This window comes from Colobus angolensis, unplaced genomic scaffold (assembly GCF_000951035.1).
Source record: "Colobus angolensis palliatus isolate OR3802 unplaced genomic scaffold, Cang.pa_1.0 Scaffold15, whole genome shotgun sequence".
NCBI lineage: Eukaryota > Metazoa > Chordata > Mammalia > Primates > Cercopithecidae > Colobus > Colobus angolensis.
This window is the reverse complement of record NW_012114599.1, coordinates 11,042,543-11,064,912: the sequence shown is the minus strand read 5'-3', so window position 1 is coordinate 11,064,912 and position 22,370 is coordinate 11,042,543. Positions and strand designations below refer to the sequence as shown.

General features: G+C 45.4%; 1 protein-coding gene and 1 long non-coding RNA gene across 3 annotated transcripts in view; one reads left to right on the top strand and one right to left on the bottom strand.

Annotated features, from left to right (window-relative positions):
* Window positions 1-320: 320 nt before the first annotated feature.
* Window positions 321-22,370, bottom strand: part of LOC105507459 — a 57,428-nt gene continuing 35,378 nt past the window's right edge. The window contains exons 4-5 of the long non-coding RNA XR_001001102.1: window positions 11,123-11,319; window positions 321-563 (exon numbers count right to left, since the gene is read on the bottom strand). This is a non-coding gene — a long non-coding RNA (uncharacterized LOC105507459). The remainder of the gene's footprint in view (window positions 564-11,122; window positions 11,320-22,370) is intronic.
* Window positions 20,739-21,521, top strand: LOC105507458 (proteasome activator complex subunit 2). 2 transcript variants are annotated; one of them, XM_011935952.1, is made up of 2 exons: window positions 20,739-20,810; window positions 20,844-21,521. In XM_011935952.1, the coding sequence occupies exons 1-2, from the start codon at window positions 20,763-20,765 to the stop codon at window positions 21,480-21,482; spliced, it is 687 nt and encodes a 228-aa protein (XP_011791342.1). In that variant the 5' UTR covers window positions 20,739-20,762; the 3' UTR covers window positions 21,483-21,521. The 2 variants fall into 2 exon arrangements, with proteins under 2 accessions (XP_011791342.1, XP_011791341.1); XM_011935951.1 differs by having other exon boundaries at window positions 20,740-21,521.

Here is a 22,370-nt window from a genome sequence, read left to right as displayed (position 1 = left end):
AACTTGCTCTTGGTGACCATCCCCTCTCAGCACACACAGTTATTATTAATACACACACAGTTTCCAAATCTATATCTCCAGCTTCTGTGTGACCATGGGCAAATGATCTCACTGAGACTCAATTTCATCATTTATAAGTCAACCATTTGACACCACCTGAGGTATTCAATGGCCACCTCAGAATTATTACGTTTCACCCTGGATCATCCTTTTTCCCCCCACACAACTCCTTGTCCTGTTGCTGTTGCTGTTTCTTCTCAAGGTACCTGTATTGGATAGTTAGGCTAAATTCATTTGCTGTGACAAAGAAGCCCCAAGTCTCAATGGTTTACAATAACAAAGGTTTATTTTCTTATTCTGTTACATATGCCATTTGATGAGCTCTCTTCATTCTGGAAGCCAGGCTAACAGAACAGCCACAATCTGGGACATTGCTTATGTCAGAGGGATGAGAAACAAGGTGGTGGACCAGTGTGTGATTCTTCAAACTTCTACTGACATCCCATTGGTCAAAGCAATCTTGTGGTGAAGGCTGATTTAATGAGGTGGGATATATTGCCTTCCTAAGGGACCCATAGAGAAGGGCAGCAGATTTTTGAAACAAATTGTGTAAACATGTGTTGTTGTTTTTTGACGGAGTCTTGCTCTGTTGCCCAGGCTGGAGTGCAGTGGCATGATCTTGGCTCACTGCAACCTCTGCCTCCTGAGTTCAAGCAATTCCCTTGTCTCAGCCTCCCGAGTAGCTGGGATTACAGGTATAAGCCACCATGCCCGTCTAACTTTTGTATTTTTAGTAGACACAGTGCTTCGCCATGTTGGCCAGGCTGGTCTCGAACTCCTGACCTCAGGTGATGTGCCTGTCTCAGCCTCCCAAAGTGCTGGGACTACAGGCGTGAGCCACCACACTCGGCCTAAGCATGTTTTTTAAACAATGATGAAATCTTCTAGAGTTAGTCTCCTAATGACTGGGCTTCATACGCGTCTCTGACCTCTACCTCTCCCTGATTCCATATCACTCTCTTGCAAGGTATTATTTTTATTGCTGTTGTTGTTATTGAGACAAGGATCTCTCTATGTGACCCAGGCTGGCCTCGAACTCCTGGACTCAACAATCCTCCCTCCTCAGCCTCCCAAGTCACTGTGACTATAGGTGTGCACCACCACATGCAGGTGCCAGCTATTGTTAATTGTTTTCTCATAGTGTCTCTTGAATTCAATACATGGTATAATTTTAATCATGGTTTTCATTTTATTTTTTATTTTATGTTTTGAGACAGGGTCTCATTCTCTTGCCCAGGCTGGAGTGCAATGGTGCGATCTCAGCTCACTGAAACCTCTGCTTCCCAAGTTCAAGCAATTCTCCTACCTCAGCCTCCCAAGTAGTTGGGATTACAAGTGCCCACCACCACATCCAGCTAAGTTTTGTATTTTCAGTAGAGATGGTGTTTCACCATGTTGGCCAGGCTGGTCTCGAACTCCTGACTTCAAGTGATCCACCTGCCTCAGCCTCTCAAAGTACTGGGATTACAGTCATAAGCCACTGTGCCCGGCCTATTTATTTATTTTTTTGAGACAGGGTCTCACTCTGTCATCCAGGCTGGAGTGCAGTGGCATGTTTGCAGCTCACTGCAGCCTCGACCCCCGGGCTCAAGAGATCCTCCACCTCAGCCTCCGTAGTAGCTGAAACTACAGGTACATGCCACCACACCTGGCTAATGTTTGCTTTTTCTGTAGAGACAGGGTTTTGCCATGTTGCCCAGGCTCGTCTCGAACTGCCCGCCTTAGCCTCCTAAAGTATTGGGATTACAGGTATGAGCCACTGTGACCAGCCTGATCAAAGTTATAATTTTTATAGCCAATTTCCCCAATTCCAGTCTTTGTCATATTAGTTAGTGCTCAATATACTTGTGATTATGTTATTTTGCTACTCAAAAACTTTGTTTTTTTTTGTTGTTGTTTGTTTGTTTTGTTTTTTTTTTGAGACAGAGTTTCACTCTTGTTGCCCAGCCTGGAGTGCAATGGCGCCATCTCGGCTCACCGCAACCTCCATCTACCGGGTTCAAGCTATTCTCCTGCCTCAGCCTCCCGAGCAGCTGGGATTACAGGTATGCAGCACCACGCCTGGCTAATTTTTGTATTTTTAGTAGAGACAGGGTTTCTCCATGTTGATCAGGCTGGTCTCGAACTCCCGACCTCAGGTGATCCACCCGTCTCGGCCTCTCAAAGTGCTGGGATTACAGGTGTGAGCCACCGCGCCTGGCCCAGAAACTTTCAATAGCTCTTCATTGCTTTGGGAGCAAAACATAAATGATCCTGGTGTTCAAAGTCTCTTCACAGTAGAGGTCCTAATCTAGATATCCAGAATTATCTGTATGAACCCTCCACTGTGGTCAACTTAATCTACTTGCCACTCCCCAAACACACCTCTGCCACTCTCTCTCCCTGGAATTCTTCCCACCTTGTCAAAATGCTACCCATCTTATAAAGCCTATATCAAATATTTGTGTATATTTTATTGTCTCTATTGGATTGTGTGTTCCTTGAGGACAAACAGAGTATCTTTCACATTTGTGTGTTTCATGGGCACCTTGCCCATGGTAGGGGAAGGGGAAAAATTAGCATTTATTGAACACCTCCCGTATGCCAGAGATAGTGGAAATTGCTTTACATATGCTATCTCATTAAACCCTAAGAGCAACTCTATTCAGTAGGGATTATTATTCTAATTCATTGATCATGAAATTGAGGTTCAATGGTGTGATTTTTCCAAGGTCACAAAACTAGTTATTGGTAGAGTCAAAATTTGAACCTAAGAGCTATCTAACAATAAATACATTTGAGGAAGGAAGAAGCAAATAATTAAGCTCACAAAGGATAAATCACAAAAGAAATACAAATGACTAAAAAACACATTGAAAAATTCAGCCTCGCTCATCAACTTTCAAAGAGTAATTTTTTTTTACCAATCAAAAGTTATTAAATACACTGGCCAGGCATGGTGTCTCACGCCTGTAATAGCAGTTCAAGACCAGCTTGGCCAAATGGTGAGACCCTGTCTCAACTAAAAATACAAAAATTAGCCAGGGATGGTGACATACACCTGTAATCCCAGCTACTTGGGGGCTGATGTAGGAGAATCGCTTGAACTGGTAGGCAGAGGTTGCAGTGAGCTGAGATCAAGCTACTGCACTCTAGCCTAGGTGACAAAGTGAGACTCCATCTCAAAGAAAAAAAAGTTATTAATATGCAATACTATGTTGGCAAGTGTTGGGGAACAGGGACATTTTGCACTATAGGTAGAAGCAAAAATTGGATCATCTCTGGAAGGCAATCTGACCTTTAAAAATGTGCAGAGCCTTTGACCTAATTAACTCCACTTCTAGAAATGTATCCTGAGGAAACAGCAAGAGATGCAAAAAAGCATTTATAATTAATTTATAATTAGGGATGTTTTTCATGGCATGGAAAACCAGAAACAAGCTAAATGTCCAACAATCAGTGTTTATTAAATATACTGTGCTCACACTTATCATCGAACCCAGTATAACAATAAAAAAATTATAAAAAGATGCTTCATGACATGGGAATGTGCTCATAATGTATTAAGTAAAAACATAAACCAGGTGGCAAAACAGCATTGCAATATGATGCAATATATTTAGAAAATTATGAATATAAAATGACTCAACGGATATATTCTAAAATGTTTAATAGTGTTTATTTCTAGAGATGGGTTTTATTTGCATTTTGCTTATTGATATTTTCAAACTTTCCACACTGAGTGTATATTACTTTTTAAAAATTGGGGAGGGGCACAGTGGCTCATGCCTGTAATCCCAGCACTTTGGGAGGCCGACAATAATTAGCCAGGTGTTGCGGCGGGTGCCTGTCTACTCAGGAGGCTGAAGTAGGAGAATGGCATGAACTCGAACTCGGGAGGCAGAGGTTGCAGTGAGCCAAGATCGCACCACTGCACTCCAGCCTGGTGACAGAGCGAGACTCTGTCTCAAAAAAAAAATAAAATAAAAATAAAAATTGGAGCCAGTGCATGGCCAGGGGGAGGGGGAAGAATGTGTTGATATTAACTATGCTTCCTAGGATCAGAACAATCCAAACACATCAGATATGAGGCCTTCGGAAGGGAGTGTCATCCACTGCCCAGCCCCTGCAACACCACACCTTTGGGCTGGGCAAGCTTCTGGAACAGTGGGAAGTGCGGGGGCGGGAGCGCCTCACCTCAATCTCCAATTCTGTTGCTTGTCAGAACAGCACCCAGGGGCCTGTTAGGAGGCATCACGGTGGTGCCTAGCTGATGGCCAGGGCCCCAAGAGAGGCTTCAGTGTAGGAAGCCACTGAAACTTAAAGCTGCAGAAGAAACACAGGTGCAGATTCCAGAGGAGGAGTTCACATATTCACCTCCTGGAATGCTATCTGGTTTGTGGTCAACTTCACCACCTGAGGAGCAGAGCAGGCTTGAGGCCAAGTGAGAACACAGCCTGGGAGTGAGTCATGGGAGATGGGAAAAAAGCATAGCAACCAACAGAGACTTAAGCTGAAACCAAGTGTAGGAGTTGACAGAAATGAGGGTGGATACAGACTTGCAAGGACTGACTTTGAAAAAGAACCTGTTTTTCCAACCAGGAGCCTGGATGTTTTTAAGGGCAGGTTACCTTCTATAGTAGATCTAATTTTTGCTTTTACCAAAAGCAGGAACTTTTTAGGTGTTATGTAGCCCCTAGCTCACACAAAACCATTGGTTGTTGTTTTTTAAAAAACAAACAAATTTTGATTATAAAGAAAATGCTCAACTGAACAATATACATATGATTCAGCCCTCATGGAAACTTTTTAATACCTGCAAAGCCCCTGACTTGATTCTTTACATCTGTTTTTCAAGGTAGACTAGCAATGGCATGATCTCCATCTGGCAGGGTTAAAAACAAAAACAAAAACAAAAAACCCTAAGAAATGAAAATCACATTTCCATAGCTTGACCATGTTGAAAGGTGATACCACAAGAGTCGACCTCACTGGTTGATTTATTGCTCAAGAGCAGTTCTCAATCCCCAATTCCTTTTTTTTTTTTTTGAGATGGAGTCTGGCTCTGTTGCCCAGGCTAGAATACAGTGGCGTGATCTCAGCTCACTGCAACCTCCGCCTCATGGATTCAAGCAATTCTCCGCCTCAGCCTCCCGAGTAGCTGGGATTACAGGTGCACACCCCCACACCTGGCTAAATTTTGTATTTTTAGTAGAGACGGGGTTTCACCATGTTGGCCAGGCTGGTCTTGAACTCCTGACCTCAAGAGATTCACCTGCCTCGGCCTCCCAAGGTACTGGGATTACAGGCATGAGTCACCATGCCCGGCCCCCAATTCTGTGAAATTCCATGTAACAATATTTTTTTCTGGGAAGTGCAAAGCTGTGATTTGGTAGAAGGAGTGCAGGGCTTGGAGCTGGAAGAGCTGCCAACCACCTCACTCTCCAAACTATTGCAAACCATGAAAGTGTGAGTTCTAACTCCACATTTGACAGTTGATTAACCTCTTGAGCCATGGTCTCCTTGTATGTAAAGAGCAGTTCACTCCTCCAACAAATATCTATTGAGCACCTACTGTATGTCAGATATTGTGCTAGGCACTAGCAACACAACTATGAGCCCTTTCTGACCCTCAGGGATTGGTAAACTAAGGCCAGGGACTGTCTTTGCACCCTACAAGTTAAAAATGCTTTTCACACTTTTGGATTTGTGAAAAAAATCAAAAAGAATGTTTTGTAATTTGTGAAGATGTATATACAATTCCAGTGTCAGAGTCCATAAATCATCTATTATTTGAATACAGTCACATTCATTAGTCTAGGCATTGTCAATGGCTACTTCCAGACTGCAGTGGCAGAGCTGAGCAGTTGTAACACAGACCATATGGCCTCCAAGGCCAAAAGTACTTACTATCTGGCTTTTTACAGAAAAAAAATTTAAAAAATTGACTGATCCTTGGACTAAAGGAAAAAAAACAAGGTAATTACAGATTCAGAAAAATTCTATGACATTTAAAAGGTGGGGACTGGGTGCGGTGGCTTATGCCTGTAATCCCAGCACTTTGGGAGGCTGGGGTGGGCAGATCACATAAGGCCAGGAGTTCGAGACCAGCCCGGACAACATGGTGAAACTCCCTCTCTACTAAAAATATAAAAATTAGCCCAGCATGGTGGCACACACCTGTAGTCCCAGCTATTCAGGAGGCTGAGGCTGGTGAATCATTTGGACCCGGGAAGTGGAGGCTGCAATGAATTGAGATTGCACTACTGCACTTCAGCCTGGGCAACAGAGCCAGACTCTGTCTCAAGAGAAAAAAAAAGAAATTAAAAAGGTCGGAGGGGTGGAATTTTTCAAGGCTGTTATGAAGGTGGCAATTAAAGCGCCTAGAGAGGACACTCTGTTAACTTCCACAACTGGAGTATTTCCAGGTCCTACTGGGCCAACCTGGTGCCAACCAGCTGAAAATAACAGGTGTGTCCAGAACATCACTGGTTCCTGCCCTCCGATCACACTCCAGTCCTGCGGATGCTCTGCGCTGCGCTCTCAGGCTGCCCTCTGGGGATACACCTGTGTCCGTGACAAGAGTGCTGCTTCCATTACACCAGCGGTGTAGGTGCCAACATGGAGTTACGCCTCTGCTGCCCTCACACTCACAGAGATGCTTTGCTGCACAGCGGGGTGAGGACAATGACCCTCTCCTCCACTCAGTATCCCTGAAGTAACTTTGGAACCTAAGCAGATAGCTGTGGCCTCTGTCTCCCTGACGCCCTGTGGAAATGACTCCTTTAGTCCCTCCCTGCTGCCACCTGCCACTGGACTGGAAGACAAGGTCAGGGGTTGGCACTGCCTTTTTTCTATGCAAAATTCTTCCCCCATTTCCTCTCTCCCTATGTTGTCTTCCCTTTCTCTTTTTCCAATGCAAATGCCCAGTGCAAATGGATGCCCATATGGACCAATGAAGCAGTGTCCTCTGGCTGCATAATCTGCTGTATAATTCATATGATATGGCATTATCGGCATTTCCTAATCTCCCTCCCAGTCGGCCACCCAGCCCCTTGTCTTTATCTTACCCCAACTCCCTCACCCACAGACACACAGTAAGGTGTTTGTCGATTTGAATTGATGGAACTTGGGGCCCGGCAGTTCAGGCAGTCAGTCCCAGTCGCCTTTGGCTCCTTCGAGTCATCAGACGGGACCAAGGCAGGTCTGTGAGTGCATCAGTCCCGGGCCAGTCCCCAGGGCCCAGCATGCTGGGGGAGATCTGGGTGTCTGGGGAGGGACCACACAATGGGATCAGAACCTTGAAGGAGGCGCCTGCCCCTGGTGGCCTGCAGGGCATGCTGGCCTGCCCTGAGCTGCTTCTTGTGGCGCTAACATCCTGCCACTTCTCTCCTGCCTCTCTGCATAGGCTCCAACTGGGGTATCATGCTGTGAAGAGTCCACCAGGCCCTGTGCCACCAACTACGCCTTCTCACAACCATTACTTAAGCTTACCTGAACTTCACATGCCCCCGGGACCTTGCACCTGTGTGTCCAGGCTGGGTCAGCACCTTTCATTGTTCCCTCCTTACTCCTGCTTGAGCTTCCTACCCCTAACTTTAAAAAAAAAAAAAAAAAAAAATCTTCAGCTACCTTCTTTAACCCAGAAAGTCTCCTCAGCTTGCATGAGAGAGGGGTTAGGCAGAGAATGACCCTGCTGTTCCGATGGATTAACTTCAGTCTTTCCCAGGCCGGATTCCTCCCCTCACTCTGAGGAGCCTGTGCCACCAAGGTCCCAGCGTGGCTCAAGGCTCAAGCCCACTTAACTACCATGGCAGCTGACATCACCGCTTGGCTCCAAGTTCTACTGGAGCAGAACAAAAGGTGGGGAGACATGTGGAAGGGGCAACTATTAACACACATTGCACCATCTCTCGGTGGGCTCAGAAACTGGGGTGGGCCCAGACTAATGGGAAAAGGCATCCAGTGGCCATTAGGTGGGAAGACAGAGGGTGGCAGTGAGAGGATGACAGGCCAGTCCTGTGCCCTTCAGCAGGGTGATGTCTACATTCTTCATTCCTGTACCATTTGTTCTTTTTCTTTTTTCTTTTTATTGAGACTGAGTCTCACTCTGTTGCCCAGGCTGGAGTACAGTGGTGCGATCTCAGCTCACTGCAACCTCCGCCTCCTGGGTTCAAGTGATTCTGCTGCTCAGCCTCCTGAGTAGCTGTGATTACAGGCGCCCACCACCACACCTAATTTTTGTATTTTTAGTAGAGACAGGGTTTCACCACGTTGGTCAGGCTGGTCTCAAACTCCTGACCTCATAATCCGCCCACCTCGGCCTCCCAAAGTGCTGGGATTACAGGTGTGAGCCACCGTGCCCGGCCATCTCTGTTCCTTTAAGGAGGCAAGAAAGTAATAACAAAGGGACAGAAGAAAATGTACACACAGGACTGCCAAGCAATCCTTCTCTGTTTCTCATTCCAAGCATGTGATGTGTCCAATTCCCTTGTCTCTCTGTACCTCCTAACCAGGATAGGATTATTTTAAGTAGGTGAAAAATGTCTTTGACCATGTAAGGCCTCCTGTAACTCTCAAACCTGTTTTGTAAGAGTCTGTGCTCATTTTAATTTAATTAGCAAACTTGGAATTGCTCACACTGTTTTCTGATTCTCCAAGATTCATGAAAATGTATGCAAAATGTTATGTGGAATTGGTAAACTATGGTACTCTGTGTCCGTACAGCAATGCCCTTAAAAAGCAAGCTATCTGAGGCTGTGATCAGGCAAGCTTCAGAACAATTCTCCCACTGGGTGGGAAGTTGGATGGGTGGCTTCCAAGGTTCCTTCTCACTCCAAGCTCTTACGACACTAAGGTTAATGGACACTGAAATGCAGGCCAAGAAAAACCATCTAACGTGAGAGGTTAAAAAAAGACTTGACAATGTGTTTTACCCAGAACACGGTGAGCCCAAACATTTCCAACTAGAGCTGTCAACAAAGAATGTGTTTGCAAAACAGTCAGAATTTAAAGTAAACTTCAGCAGGCAAATGATAAGCCTTCCCTAAAAAGGTAATCACATGGTGAGTGACCAGATTTTGGATGTGGTCCAAAATGCTTTCACATTTTTAACTCCAAATGGGCTGGGGCACTTGCTTTGGGGATCAAAAACATGAAGAGTTAGGATGATTGCTTCCTACTCAGCAGGCAGCCGTGGGAAAGCTGTGAGAAATAAAGTACACGGTGGTGACTCTGAAAAGCCAGCCAACCCCTGAAAATTGTGGTACAGGAAGAAAGGGACATAGAGTGGGCACGCTGTGGTCCCAGAGCCATAGGAACAGGAGGTCCTGGAGATACCGGGGCACCCCTCAGTCCAGTTGCTGATGCCCTGGCCACGGGGTCGTGTGGGGTAGTTTGCCATCCTCCTTTCTCCCAGATGCTATTCCAGACCAGTACAGCACCACATTCAGAAAAGTCCTAATTCCTTTGAGGCTCCGACTCTTCAACCACATCAAACTCTACCTTTTATTGGGGTGTGAAGGAGCTTTGGTTTTGGCTATATATGCTTTACAAATTTTTCTTCATTGTGAAATGGATCATGTTATGAAAGAATGTGCATAACGTATATGTCCAGCTTAAAGAACAATAATAAAAACCAGATACCCATGTCCACACCACCCAGCTTAAGGAATTGAATATTGCCAATACCTTTGAAGCTCACTCCATGCCCACCCTTCCCAATTGTCTTGCTCTCCCTTCCCAAACCCCGGGACAAGACACTGACCTGACACAGGTGTTACTCATTCCCTGGCTTTCCTTTATAGTTTTAATCCATTTATTGTGGATCCCTAACCAATATACTGCTCAGAGGTGCCTTTTGTGAATTTCACCTTCTTAGCATGCTGTCTTTGCTCAACAGTATTTTTAGAATTTGTTCATGTCGATGGGTATAACTGTAGTTTATTTGGTTTCTTTGCTTTATGGGATTCCATTATGCCAAAATTACTTGTTTATTCTATTACTTATGAATATCTGGGTTGTTTCCTTTTTTAGCTATTATAAACAATGCTGTTACACACATTCTTGTACATGTCTCCCATAGAGTATGTGCAAGAATTCCCCTCGGGCAGAGCTACTCGAAGTGTAGCTGGCAGACTCACTACTGGTGCCCAAACTTTTATTGCTTTACAACAAGGTCAGGAGCTTGAGCCAGGATATAAAGCAGCTACATCATTCAAGTCACGATTTAGTTCAACTGCTACTTTTATCATAGCAGGACTTCCTTTCAAAAGAGCAATTGGGCTGGGCCCGGTAGCTCACACCTAAAATCCCAGTACTTTGGGAGGCCGAGGCTGGCTGATCACTTGAGCTCAGGAGTTCAAGATCAGCCTGGACAACATGGTGAAACCCCATCTCTACTAAAAATACAAAAAGTAGCCAGACGTGGTGGTACGTGCCTGTAATACCAACCACTCAGGAAGCTGAGGCAGGAAGATCGCTTGAGCCAGGAGCCAGAGGTTGGTCACCAGTGAGCCAAGATCGCACCACTGCACTCCAGCCTGGGCAACAGAGAAATACCCTGTCTCAAAAAAAAAAAAAAAAAATGCAACTGATTCATTCTGGAAGAAGCTCCTCAATTCCTCCTACTTCTGCTGCTTGGCAGGGCTCTTGGTGTCCTCTACCTTTTCTCTTCACCTTCATCTGCCGATCTCTGGGCACCCTCTCCCTCATCAGTGAAGACTTTGGTCCCTCACTGAGCCTCTCAGTTTTGCTCAATAAAAATGTGCTGCATGAGTGAGCCGAGATCATGCCACTGCACTCCAGCCTGGGCGACAGAGCAAAACTCCATCAAAATAATAATAATAATAATAATGTGTCACATGGATGAATTAATGAATGGTGTGTTCTTCAAACCCACACATTCACCTCAGGAGCTGCCATATTCTTCCACGAATTCCACCTCCCCCGTTGATTTTTCCAGGGCATAGGTAAGAGTCAAAGTCCTCCCCAGACTTTTTCATCCTGGAACCAAGAAAGGGGGTGTATCTCCAGCGTAAAAGCTAAGATGTCATTCACCAGGGCTGGCAGCAACCCTACTCACCACCTTGGGAGGAAGCTGCTGCAGTGACAGAGGACAGAATTGAGGCACAGAGAAGACAGCAGCAACACGAGTCGGAGCAAACATCTGGCAGCACCTGGTCCCTGAGTCCTGGATCCCTGGGCCCGGCTGCATTGGTTTCTCAGCCCCATCTTGGCTTCTCTTTTTTGTCCAACCTGGTTGAAATGGTTGTTTCATGTCTGGAAAGAAAATGAATAATACACCCAACTTTAGGCTTAGTGAGCTGCAGAAAGCTGGAATCAAGGCTGCCCTTTGGACTACAAAGCTGGTTATTACGAATATTTTTGAAGAATGTTGTTAATTCTTCAGATTGGTGTTACTGCAAACACCAAACTGAAACCAAAAGCAAACCAAACAAAAACTAGCAAGCAAATAAGAGATCTGAGGTTGCCATATTGTAGTAGGGGGCGTTCTCATCTTTCCTGCTGCAGCTCAGGTATCAGCCAGACAGTTCTGCTTGGCGTGCACCCCACAAACACACACGCCTCAACTCTGATCTCAGCTCGGGTCTTCCCAGGTCCTCTTTCCCAGGGGTTCCCACTGTGGTCCATCACTCCATGTCACTTGACATCACCGGGAAGGCTATTTCACTACATCCACATATAAGGACAGGAAAACAGCCAAACAGCACACAACTCCAGGAAGAATTGTTGACACCAGCAGGGACAGCTAGGAGTCTACCTCATGCAGGGAAGTGGGAAAAAGGAGTACATGAGAAGCTCTGAGAAACAGCAGGACTCTCCCAAGGAATATTTAGTCCAGAAATAATTCTTTAAAGCTGGGTGGAGCCTTAAAACCATTTTGCCACAGAAATCAAAAGCCCTTTGTAGGTATTTCATGTGTGCCAGTCCCACCTAAAGTGGACACAAAGCACAGTTCCAGTCCCTCTCATCATGCCTACAGAGGACAGAATGGATCAGCAGTTCATCGTCTTCCCCATCCTTGATTCATCCTAGATGAAAATGGCAATGATTCTTGGGTCGCCTGATCACAGAGGGTACAGGAGAGGGGCACCTGGATATGTCATTCATTCCCATGCTTGAAGGTAGCTAAGGCTTAGAGAGGTTAAGTGAATTATCCAAAGTCACACAGCCACATAGTAACAGAACCCAGACTAGAAGTCAGAAACTCTTGTCTAGTGCTCTTTTCTCTACACTGGGCTGCTTAGGAGCACTTCTCAGGCAATGCCAAAGACATTTCAAAGAGTGTGAATTGGAACTGAAACCAATAAAGTAACCACAATGTCCTCAGATATCCACATGACAGCCCTGGGATGTCCTGGGCGTTTTTTATCCCCATGCAAAGAGGTCCACGAGGGGCAGACAGACTCCTGTGGAACTGTAGGGCTGTGCTTTTCAAACACTGGATCATGAAATCAACTTGTGGGTTGAATACCCTTTCTGAATAGAATATAAAATATCAACACTGTATCATATGATAAAGTTAAATATTATTTCACAAAATCTTTGATACCATGCATATGTGTATGTGATGTAAAAAGTTTGCTTTTTTTTTTTTTTTTTAAATGGTGGGTCACTGTCAAAATGTTTTGAAAACTCTGCTTTAAGGAATAACTTCTGGAGAAACTCCCAGCTGTTACAGTTCAATGCTTTTATATTCTCTGCAGGTAGAAATTAATGCAAAAATGCTTTTATTTTTTAATGTAGTAAACAAGATTTAGAAGTTATTTTAATAAAGACCCAATTAACCAGAACACTCAGGGAATTTAACGTCCTGGTTAATTGAATCTCTTCATTAATGAGGACAAATTGAAAACCCTTGTCAAATTCAGAGTCATAGAACATTATGGGTGGAAGAGACCTTGGAAATCGGTTTTCACCAACTCCCTCACTATCTTGCTGGCAAAAGCTGAGGCCCAGAAGGAGAACATGGCTTGCCCTAGGCCCTAAGGTCAATTGAGGGTTCAAGCCAAGACCTCAGCCCATAAATCACCTGCCCAACTCTCTTGTGAGACTGGGATGAATCTTAGTGAAATCATGCATAATAACCCTTCGGCTTGCTTAAGACGAAAGCACAGCATTTAGCTTGTCTATTGCCATTTGCTTTTTCTCACAGCTCAGTGCAGTTGATTTTACAGAATTTAGAACAAACACCAAAGATCTGCTGGTAGCATCAAAAGGTTGGTGTGGTGTGGTTGAGCGTCTTTCTCTCTGTCTCTCTTTCCGTCTCTCCTCCTCTTTTTTATTTATTTATTTATTTTTGAGATGGAGTCTCGCACTGTCACCCACGCTGGAGTGCAGTGGCACGATCTTGGCTCACTGCAAGCTCTACCTCCCGAGTTCACACCATTCTCCTGCCTCAGCCTCCCAAGTAGCTGGGACTACAGGTACCTGCCACCACGCCCAGCTAATATTATTATGTGTGTGTGTGTGTGTGTGTCTTTAGTAGAGACGGGGTTTCACCGTGTTAGCCAGGATGGTCTCCATCTCCTGACCTGGTGATCCACCCACCTCAGCCTCCCTAAGTGTTGGGATTATAGGCGTGAGCCACCGCGCCCGGCCCCTCTCCTTTTCTTTTTCTTTGTTTGCTCTGATCTTTTTTCTTCCCATACATTATTGGTTTTCCGAGACACAGGGTGATACCCTTTTTTTAAAATACATGTTTTATATTGCTTGAGGCTGAGAGAAGCTATTTTCATTCTTGGAACTCCCTAAACCATTCCTGTGACCCGTTTCTGCCTATAAGCCACTATTTAATGAGTTTTATCATATGGAGAATAAACCCTGGGAAACCAAAATTCATAGCCTTGTCCTTCGGTGACATGCACTGTTCTCCATGCACATTTGTTCATTGAACACATACACATAATGTATCAGGCACTAAGAATGCAGCAGGGAACAAAACAGAAAAATCCCTGCCCTTAGGGAACTTATACTCTAATAGTAACAAATAAGCACACAGTAAACAAATAAGTAAATAAGCACATGGTAGATCAGATGGCAATAAAGTTGAAGGAATAGGGTAAGGCAGGCTAGAGGAAAATAGGGATTTCTGAGGGTGGGTGGTTACTATTTCATATGGAGTAGTCAAAGAAGGCCTTGTGAATCAAGAAGCAGAGGTCTAAAGAAAGTAAGGGCATGAGGCAGCTCACAGCCTGGGAGAAGAGAGCTCCTGGCAGGGGAAAAACAGCACTGTGTCAGGCTACAAATACCTTCCATCAAGTACCAATGATTTCTGACTCATCAACTCCACTTTGCCAATGACACTGTCCTAGAGGTTAGTTTTTTGTTTGTTTGTTTGTTTGTTTGTTTTAATTTTGAGATGGAGTTTTACTCTTGTTGCCCAGGCTGGAGTGCAATGACACGATCTCAGCTCACTGCAACCTCCGCCTCCTGGGTTCAAGCAATTCTCCTGCCTCAACCTCCCAAGTAGCTGGGATTACAAGCACTTGCCACAATGCCCAGCTAAGTTTTTGTATTTTTAGTAGAGACAGGGCTTCACTATGTTGGCCAGGCTGGTCTCGAACTCCTGACCTCAGGTGATCCATCCTCCTCGGCCTCCCAAAGTGTTGGGATTACAGGTGTGAGCCACTGCATCTGGGCCCTAGAAATTACTAGATACCGATTTAGGGAGAAGACATTGCACTATTTCATTCCATGAGCCAGGATTCTGTGCTGAAATATACAGATGATCCTTGCCCATCTGATATTAGTGACGAATCAAAAAATGTCCACGCAGGTCAGGTTACAATTGCAGTAAAAATGTTGCAAAGGAGGGAGGTACAACATGCAAGTCTGCCAGAATAGGAAGAAGGATAATTTCAGGCAGAGGAAATAGTAGGCATGAAGGCACAGAGGTAGAGAGGATGGTGCATTCAGGGATCCTCTTTTGGTCTGGTTGGGAGGTGAGTATCAAGAAATGAGGACAGAAGCAAGTAAAAAGTAGAAGAAGAAGGCTGGGCATGGTGGCTCACGCCCATAATCCAAGCATTTTGGGAGGCCAAGGCGGGCAGATCACTTGAGGCCAGGAGTTTAAGACCAGCCTGGTCGATATGGTAAAACCCTGTCTCTACTAAAACTATGAAAATTAGCTGGAGGGTGGCACATGCCTGTAAATTCAGTTACTTGGGAGGCTGAGGCACAAGAATTATTTGAACCCAGGAGGTAGAGGTTGCAATGAGTCAAGATCGTGCCACTGCACTCCAGCCTGGGCAACAGAGTAAGACATTGTCTCAAAAAAAAAAAAAGAAAGAAAGAAAGAAAGAAAAATGAGGACAGAATTGGACGTCAGGACAGAAATGTGGGTGTCACTGTACCCTCTGTACATTATTAAAATGTTCTGTGTAACACTATTAAAATCCTTCCTAGTTGAAATGAAAGAAGTGGGCTGGGGTGTGGTACTGTCATGGGGAGGCTCTAGAGAGGAAGACAGGAGCACACATAAAATCATAACTTTTAATTTACAGCAGAAAAATAAACTGATCAGACTCACCTTTTATAAAGATTCCCTTGATACACAGAGGATGAAAAGAGGGAGAGCGTGGAAGCAGGTGAATCAGTGAAGAGGCTGACAGATCCATGGTAATCCAGCTGAGAAATTCCCTGGGCCCGCCCAGAGGGACTGACAGAAGACAGGAAAGAGTAGGCTGAAACTGATGGCTATTGTGAAGACAAGATTGACACCACCCGGAAGGGGGTTAGATATTGGGCACAAGAAACAAGAGTAGGGGAAAAGGGAGTTGTTCTCTCATAGAAGACAGATATTGGCTTTAACACAGCAGTTGTAGAACTGGCCAATGAATTTGGGTTAGTAGATTCCAACTACAGAATATCACAAAATATAAGATGAGATATGAAATGCCATTAATTCTTAAAAAAAAAAAACAGGACTTACATATCTCAATATCCCCTCCTTGGAGGGTATGCGTTTCCTCCTACAGTGATGTCGCTACTAAGAATTACACTGGGCTTCCGAAGGGGACTTCCCTTCATAACCGTATCCAAGAACTAGAAAATTCTCATCCTTTTAGGAAAATTTTGATTTTTGGAAGAGATGCAATGTCATTTGCTGCAAGCAGATCTGTGGTTGCCTGGGACAGGGAGATGGGGTCATGGAGCAGGAGGGATGGAATACAGAAGGGTCACAAGAAAGTTTTGAAACGTGTTGGACCTGTTTCTTATCTTGATTGTGGTGATAGCTGCATGAATGAATACATAAGTGAAAACTCATCAAACTGTACACTTACATATGTGTGGTTTGTTGTAGATCAATTCTGCCTTGAGAAAGCTATATTTAAAAAGTTATTTGCTGCAAAAAGTAAGGACTAAGGTCCATCACCAAGCTGAGGAACCCCCCCTCCTTTTTTTTAAGTGAAAATGTAAGAGAATACTTTTCTTATGTGTCTTCCAAATTGACTTGGAGCCAATTCTCAATTGTTGGTGGTTGTCTTTTTGTTAAAAAAAAAATTATAGAATCACTGAAACAAGTGATCTTTCTCCACTATAGGACAGTCCTCATGTGGGCATGTAAGTTCTAGAACATATGTTTTTAAGCTTTACAGGCATGTTCTGCAATCTAAATTGGAATCCAGTGACTTGGTAGCTTTTGGTTCTTCTACTCAGGCTCCAGGAGGGACAACTCTCCAGGTCTCAGATTTCCTCATCTGGAGATGTATATTTTCCCTTGCTTAGCTCATTTGTATAAAGGTTTGGATGAGAAGTGTCATCACTTCCACTAGCTAGGATTTGGGTTTCAGAAATCCAGGGCCAGCCTCACAGAGCTGGAATCCCAGAAAGCTATCTTTGCACATGCACACACATACACACATGCACACCCAATCCCCTGCCAAGAAAAAAATTGTCCTCTGACCAGTTTGCCAATGTCTGGCAGTAGAGCATTTTTTCCTCCTTCCTTTTAAGATAAACATTTCCTTCTCTCAGAATCCTGTTTGAAAATAGAATCCTGGAGGTCAGGCCTGGATGCTGTGCCTATGAGGAGAGCTAAAGGTATCCGGCAGCACCATGAGGACACTGGTGTCCAAAAGAAAAGGCCACCAGAGGGGGATAGGGAATGCAGAAGGGCAAAGTACCACCGGGGGCCTGAACTACAACTACTTCACCATTGTCTTATTCATTCATTTATTTATTTATTCAAAAGGCACTTACGTTGCACCAACATACCCACCTTAATTCAACATCTGGGCTTAGTACAGAGTACAGTTACACAAAACAGCAAGTGTAGCGAAGCTGATTAGCAAGCTAAAACTGCACTCTGACACCTGTCAATAGCAAGAGAGTTGGCCGATGGCTCAGCAGTTGGCCCCACAATAACTCAGAGGGCAAGACCACACGTTCACATCAACCTTTAACAGCAGTTTAGAATTAAATGAGACAGAATATTGACAAACGGAAATTTCAGGGAAGTATTAAAATATGAATGCAAAACAGGTGGGAACAATATTAAAATCGTTCATCTAAAAATAGTCTAATTCCATACAGTAGCCAAACCCTATTAGGTTTCAAGTTCATTTGGGTTCACAGTTTGTCTGCCGCCTTCTTTGACTTTATCAGGCCAAGATTGGGAAGAAAGAGGGTCCCCTTCACCATCTTTTGTTTGTTTGTATTTTTTTTGTGAGACGGGGTCTCTCTGTGTTGCCCAGGCTGGTCTCAAATTCCTTTGTTCAAGTGATCCAGCTCAGCCTCCCAAAGGGCTGGGATCACAGTTGTGAGTCACCATGCCCAGCCCCCTTCGCCATCTTTATACTCAACCATGCACTGGCATCATCTGAGGCCAAGGTCAAGAACTTAGAGTTTCAGGAACCAGGAAGAAAATGTTAACAGGAGCTGCTGAAAGTTGGAAAGGACTTGGGAGTGATTTACAAGGAAAGTTCATCTCTTAAATCTCCCTTTTGATTTGTCTCCCTTCAGACAAACAAAAGTAGAACCGCAGTGGAGTCAGGCATAAAATTTCCAAACACTTGGCTGGGCATGGTGGCTCCCATCTATAATCCCAGCACTTTGGGAGGCCAAGGCGGGCAAATCACTTGAAGTCAGGAGTTCAAGACCAGCCTGGTCAACATGGCAAAACCCCATCTCTCCTAAAAATACAAAAATTAGCCCCGTGTGGTGGTGGGTACCTGTAACCCCAAGCTACCTGAGAGACTTAGGCAGGAGAATCGCTTGAACCCAGGAGGCGGAGGTTGCAGTGAGCCAACACCGCACAACTGCACTCCAGCCAGGGTGACAGAGCGAGACTCCGTCTCAAAAAAAAAAAAAAATCCTGAACACTTACTTGGCATCTCCTGTGTGCCAGGTGCTTGCTAGGCCCAGGGCACATACAGGAGAAGGAAGTAAAGCCCCAGATGTGCCGCAGCTCACATCTACTCAGCTGTAACCGGGGGCAACAGTCTTGAGAAGCAAGCTTCCTCCTCAAAGCTCATCTGTGAGACTGGCAAAGACACAGCTGCCCAGGAAGTTCCACTGTTGAAGGAGAGAGTGGGAATCAGGGCCCAGGCTGGGGATTGTGGGGAGTTTCATGGTGCCTTCCACCTGCCATCCTACTACAGGAACTGCCCCCTGATAAAGGGCTGAACCCAGGATCCCAGGATGTATGCCACGTGACCCTGCGCTCTTGCCATCCCCTCCTTCTCCACACTGACTGGAAGAGGGTTGGGAGGGGCCATCTGCCAAGCTGGTGACCCAGGCCCTCAGGCCCTATATGGACACGCGCTAGGGTCACTTGGCTTCTCTCTCATAGCACTGAGAGCAGCCTCACTCCGCTGGGTATGGCCGGAGACAGTATTGTTTTACATCTATTGCTGTTTGCACGCTGCTCTGTTGAATATGCCTTTCTCCTGGTGATGTGGAGTAAGCCAGATAGGGCATGAATAGCCAAAGGCAAGAGGGAGTCAGGGAAGAAGCTGGTGGCAGGATGGGAAGGAGCAGGCCCTGAGCTTGCCAAGGCACCTGAAGGGGCCTGGGATGAAAGTGGCCAGTGCCACTGCAGGGTCTTCAGAGCAAACCAGACAGGCTCCAGAGCCACCTGCTGTCCTCCCCGCTGCATGGCCCCTGGAAGGCTTGACCTGTCTGGCTCCTGTCTTAGATATCTGTTAGATATCTGTGGATATCTGTGGGATGCTCCACATCACTCCACTTGGTGCAACATCAAACTCACTGCCCCAAACCCCTCTTACTTGAGTGTGCTTGAGAAAGTTTCTGTTCTGGCAAACAAATGAGCCAAATGGCATTTGTGCCAGAAACTTCCCGCCTCTCTTGAGTGCAAAGGGTGGAAACCATGATGTGGTCCCAAGGAGACCAGGGTGGTCTTTCCTACAGCTCTTTGCCCATTTTGGAACAAAGAGGGTGAGCCCACAGCTCTGTTTCCCCGCTAGGCGCTTAATATGTCTTTTGTTTTTTTTCTTTTACAAATCAGTTTGGCAAAGTTTAGAGTCAGCAATGTTGTACAGCAGAAATTAAACTAGAGCAGGGTCACACACCTGTGGCTCCCTTAATTAGCTGTGCGAGATTGGCCAAGTAATTTAAGTCTGTGTCCTAGTTCTTTCATCAGAAATACAGGACAAATAATATTTGCGTTGAAGGTTTCATATGAAGATCACGTGGGAAAACGGCACAAGAAGCCTTGGAAATGCATGAGTAAGAGCAACACTGTTTCATGAAGTGGGAATGAAAATGGGAGGTATGAGGGTGGTATCACTCATGTCAACCAGCCAAGAAGTCCCTACCATCCCCCCCCACCAAGCTCAATGGCCTCAACTAAAGAAGCCAAAAGATCAATCTCTGAATCCCTCCCAAACAACCCAAAGGCTGTGGCTACCTGCCTACACCAAAGTTGCTCATTCCACAAGGAACGTTAGCAGAATTGGAGTTTGTTCCCCTCCTCCACTCCCTCCACCTCCATCCTCAGATACAGATATAGATATATAGATTAGATATAGATATAGATAGGTATAGGTATATACATAGATACAGATATAAACAGGTCTAGATATAGATATAGTTAGAAACAGAGATAGATAGATATAGATAAGTATAAAGATCAGCATAGATGAAACTGCCTTTGCAAACATTATAACTAAGGAAATCATGAGAGTGAAAGAAATCAGACCTAACCAACTCCATCTTGCTTCTAACCTATAAGCTGTCCTTGTTCATTCCTGGGCATAGGCTGAAGCTGAACTAACTTTGGGAAGGAATTCACTTCATGGCTTGACTCTGAAACAAAATTGATAATAGCCCTTTCCCAAAAAGACCTCCTTCTTGCCTGGGGGCCAGTCTGCTTTTGCAGGACTAACAAATTAGCTACAAGATTACAAATTACAGTTTAGGGCCAGGCGCGGTGGCTCACACCTGTAATCCCAGAACTTTGGGAGGCAGAGGCGGGCGGATCACTTGAGGCCAGGAGTTCAAGACCAGCTGGGCCAATATAATGAAACTCCATCTCTACTAAAAATACAAACATTAGCTGTGAATGGTGGTACATGCCTATAATCCCAGCTGCCCTGGAGGCTGAGGCAGGAGAATCACTTGAACCCAGGAGGAGGAGGTTGCAATAAGCTGAGATCATACCACTGCACTCCAGCCTGGGTGACAGAGGCGAGACTCCATCTCAAAAGAAACAACAGAGATCTAGCGACTGAAGCAGCATGGCCAAGCCGTGTGGGGTGCGCCTGAGCGGGGAAGCCCGCAAACAGGTGGAGGTCTTCAGGCAGAATCTTTTCCAGGAGGCTGAGGAATTCCTCTACAGATTCTTGCCACAGAAAATCATATACCTGAATCAGCTCTTGCAAGAGGACTCCCTCAATGTGGCTGACCTGACTTCCCTCCGGGCCCCACTGGACATCCCCATCCCAGACCCTCCACCCAAGGATGATGAGATGGAAACAGATAAGCAGGAGAAGAAAGAAGTCCCTAAGTGTGGATTTCTCCCTGGGAATGAGAAAGTCCTGTCCCTGCTTGCCCTGGTTAAGCCAGAAGTCTGGACTCTCAAAGAGAAATGCATTCTGGTGATTACATGGATTCAGCACCTGATCCCCAAGATTGAAGATGGAAATGATTTTGGGGTAGCAATCCAGGAGAAGGTGCTGGAGAGGGTGAATGCCGTCAAGACCAAAGTGGAAGCTTTCCAGACAACCATTTCCAAGTACTTCTCAGAACGTGGGGATGCTGTGGCCAAGGCCTCCAAGGAGACTCATGTAATGGATTACCGGGCCTTGGTGCATGAGCGAGATGAGGCAGCCTATGGGGAGCTGAGGGCCATGGTGCTGGACCTGAGGGCCTTCTATGCCGAGCTTTATCATATCATCAGCAGCAACCTGGAGAAAATTGTCAACCCAAAGGGTGAAGAGAAGCCATCTATGTACTGAACCCAGGACTAGAAGGAAAATAAATGATCTATATGTTGTAAAAAAAAAAAAAAAGAAGAAAAAGAAACAACAAGAAAAAGAAATTTACAGATTAGGGGTCATGCAGCCTCTTGCTCCAAGACTCTGAACCTTCCCAAATTGCTCCTGGGGATAACATCACTATTGTGAAACCTAAGATCAGTGCTTGAGATATTTTGCAGACCCAGCACTTGATGGATCAGCTGACACCACCCAGACCATAATCTGGCTCAACCAGTTCTGCGATCCCACCCAGGAACAGAAGACAGTAAGAAACACTCACTTCGACCCCCTATGATTCCATTTCCAACTGACCAATCAGCGCTCCCCACTTCCCAAGCCCCTACCCACCAAACTATCTTTAAAAACTCTGATCCCTGAATGCTCGGGGAGACTGATTTGAGTAATAGTAAAACTTCAGTCTCCCACACAGCAAGCTCTACATGAATTACTCTTTCTCCATTGCAATTCCTGTCTTGATAAATTGGCTCTGTCTAGGCAGCAGGCAAGGTGAACCCTTTGGGTGGATACATAGGTATAGATAGTTAGAGGTGTAGGTATAGGTAGAGATAGAGAGATAGAGACAAAAAGATACGGACATCGCTTCCAGCTGCAGGACATCTGTAGCCACACAACTCAGTTGAAAGTGGCTTTAACAGGGCCGGGTGTGGTGGCTCTCTCCTGTAATCCTAGCACTGTGCGAGGCTGAGGCAGGTGGATCACGAGGTCAGGAGATCGAGACCATCCTGGCTAACACGGTAAAACCCCGTCTCTACTAAAAATACAAAAACATTAGCTGGGCGTGGTGTCAGGTGCCTGTAGTCCAGGGCTACTCAGGAGGCTGAGGCAGGAGAATGGCGTGAACCCAGG

Coding starts and splice junctions, on each gene's coding strand:
- LOC105507458 (XM_011935951.1), top strand. CDS start 20,763: ATGGCCAAGCCGTGTGGGGTGCGCCTGAGCGGGGAAGCCCGCAAACAG.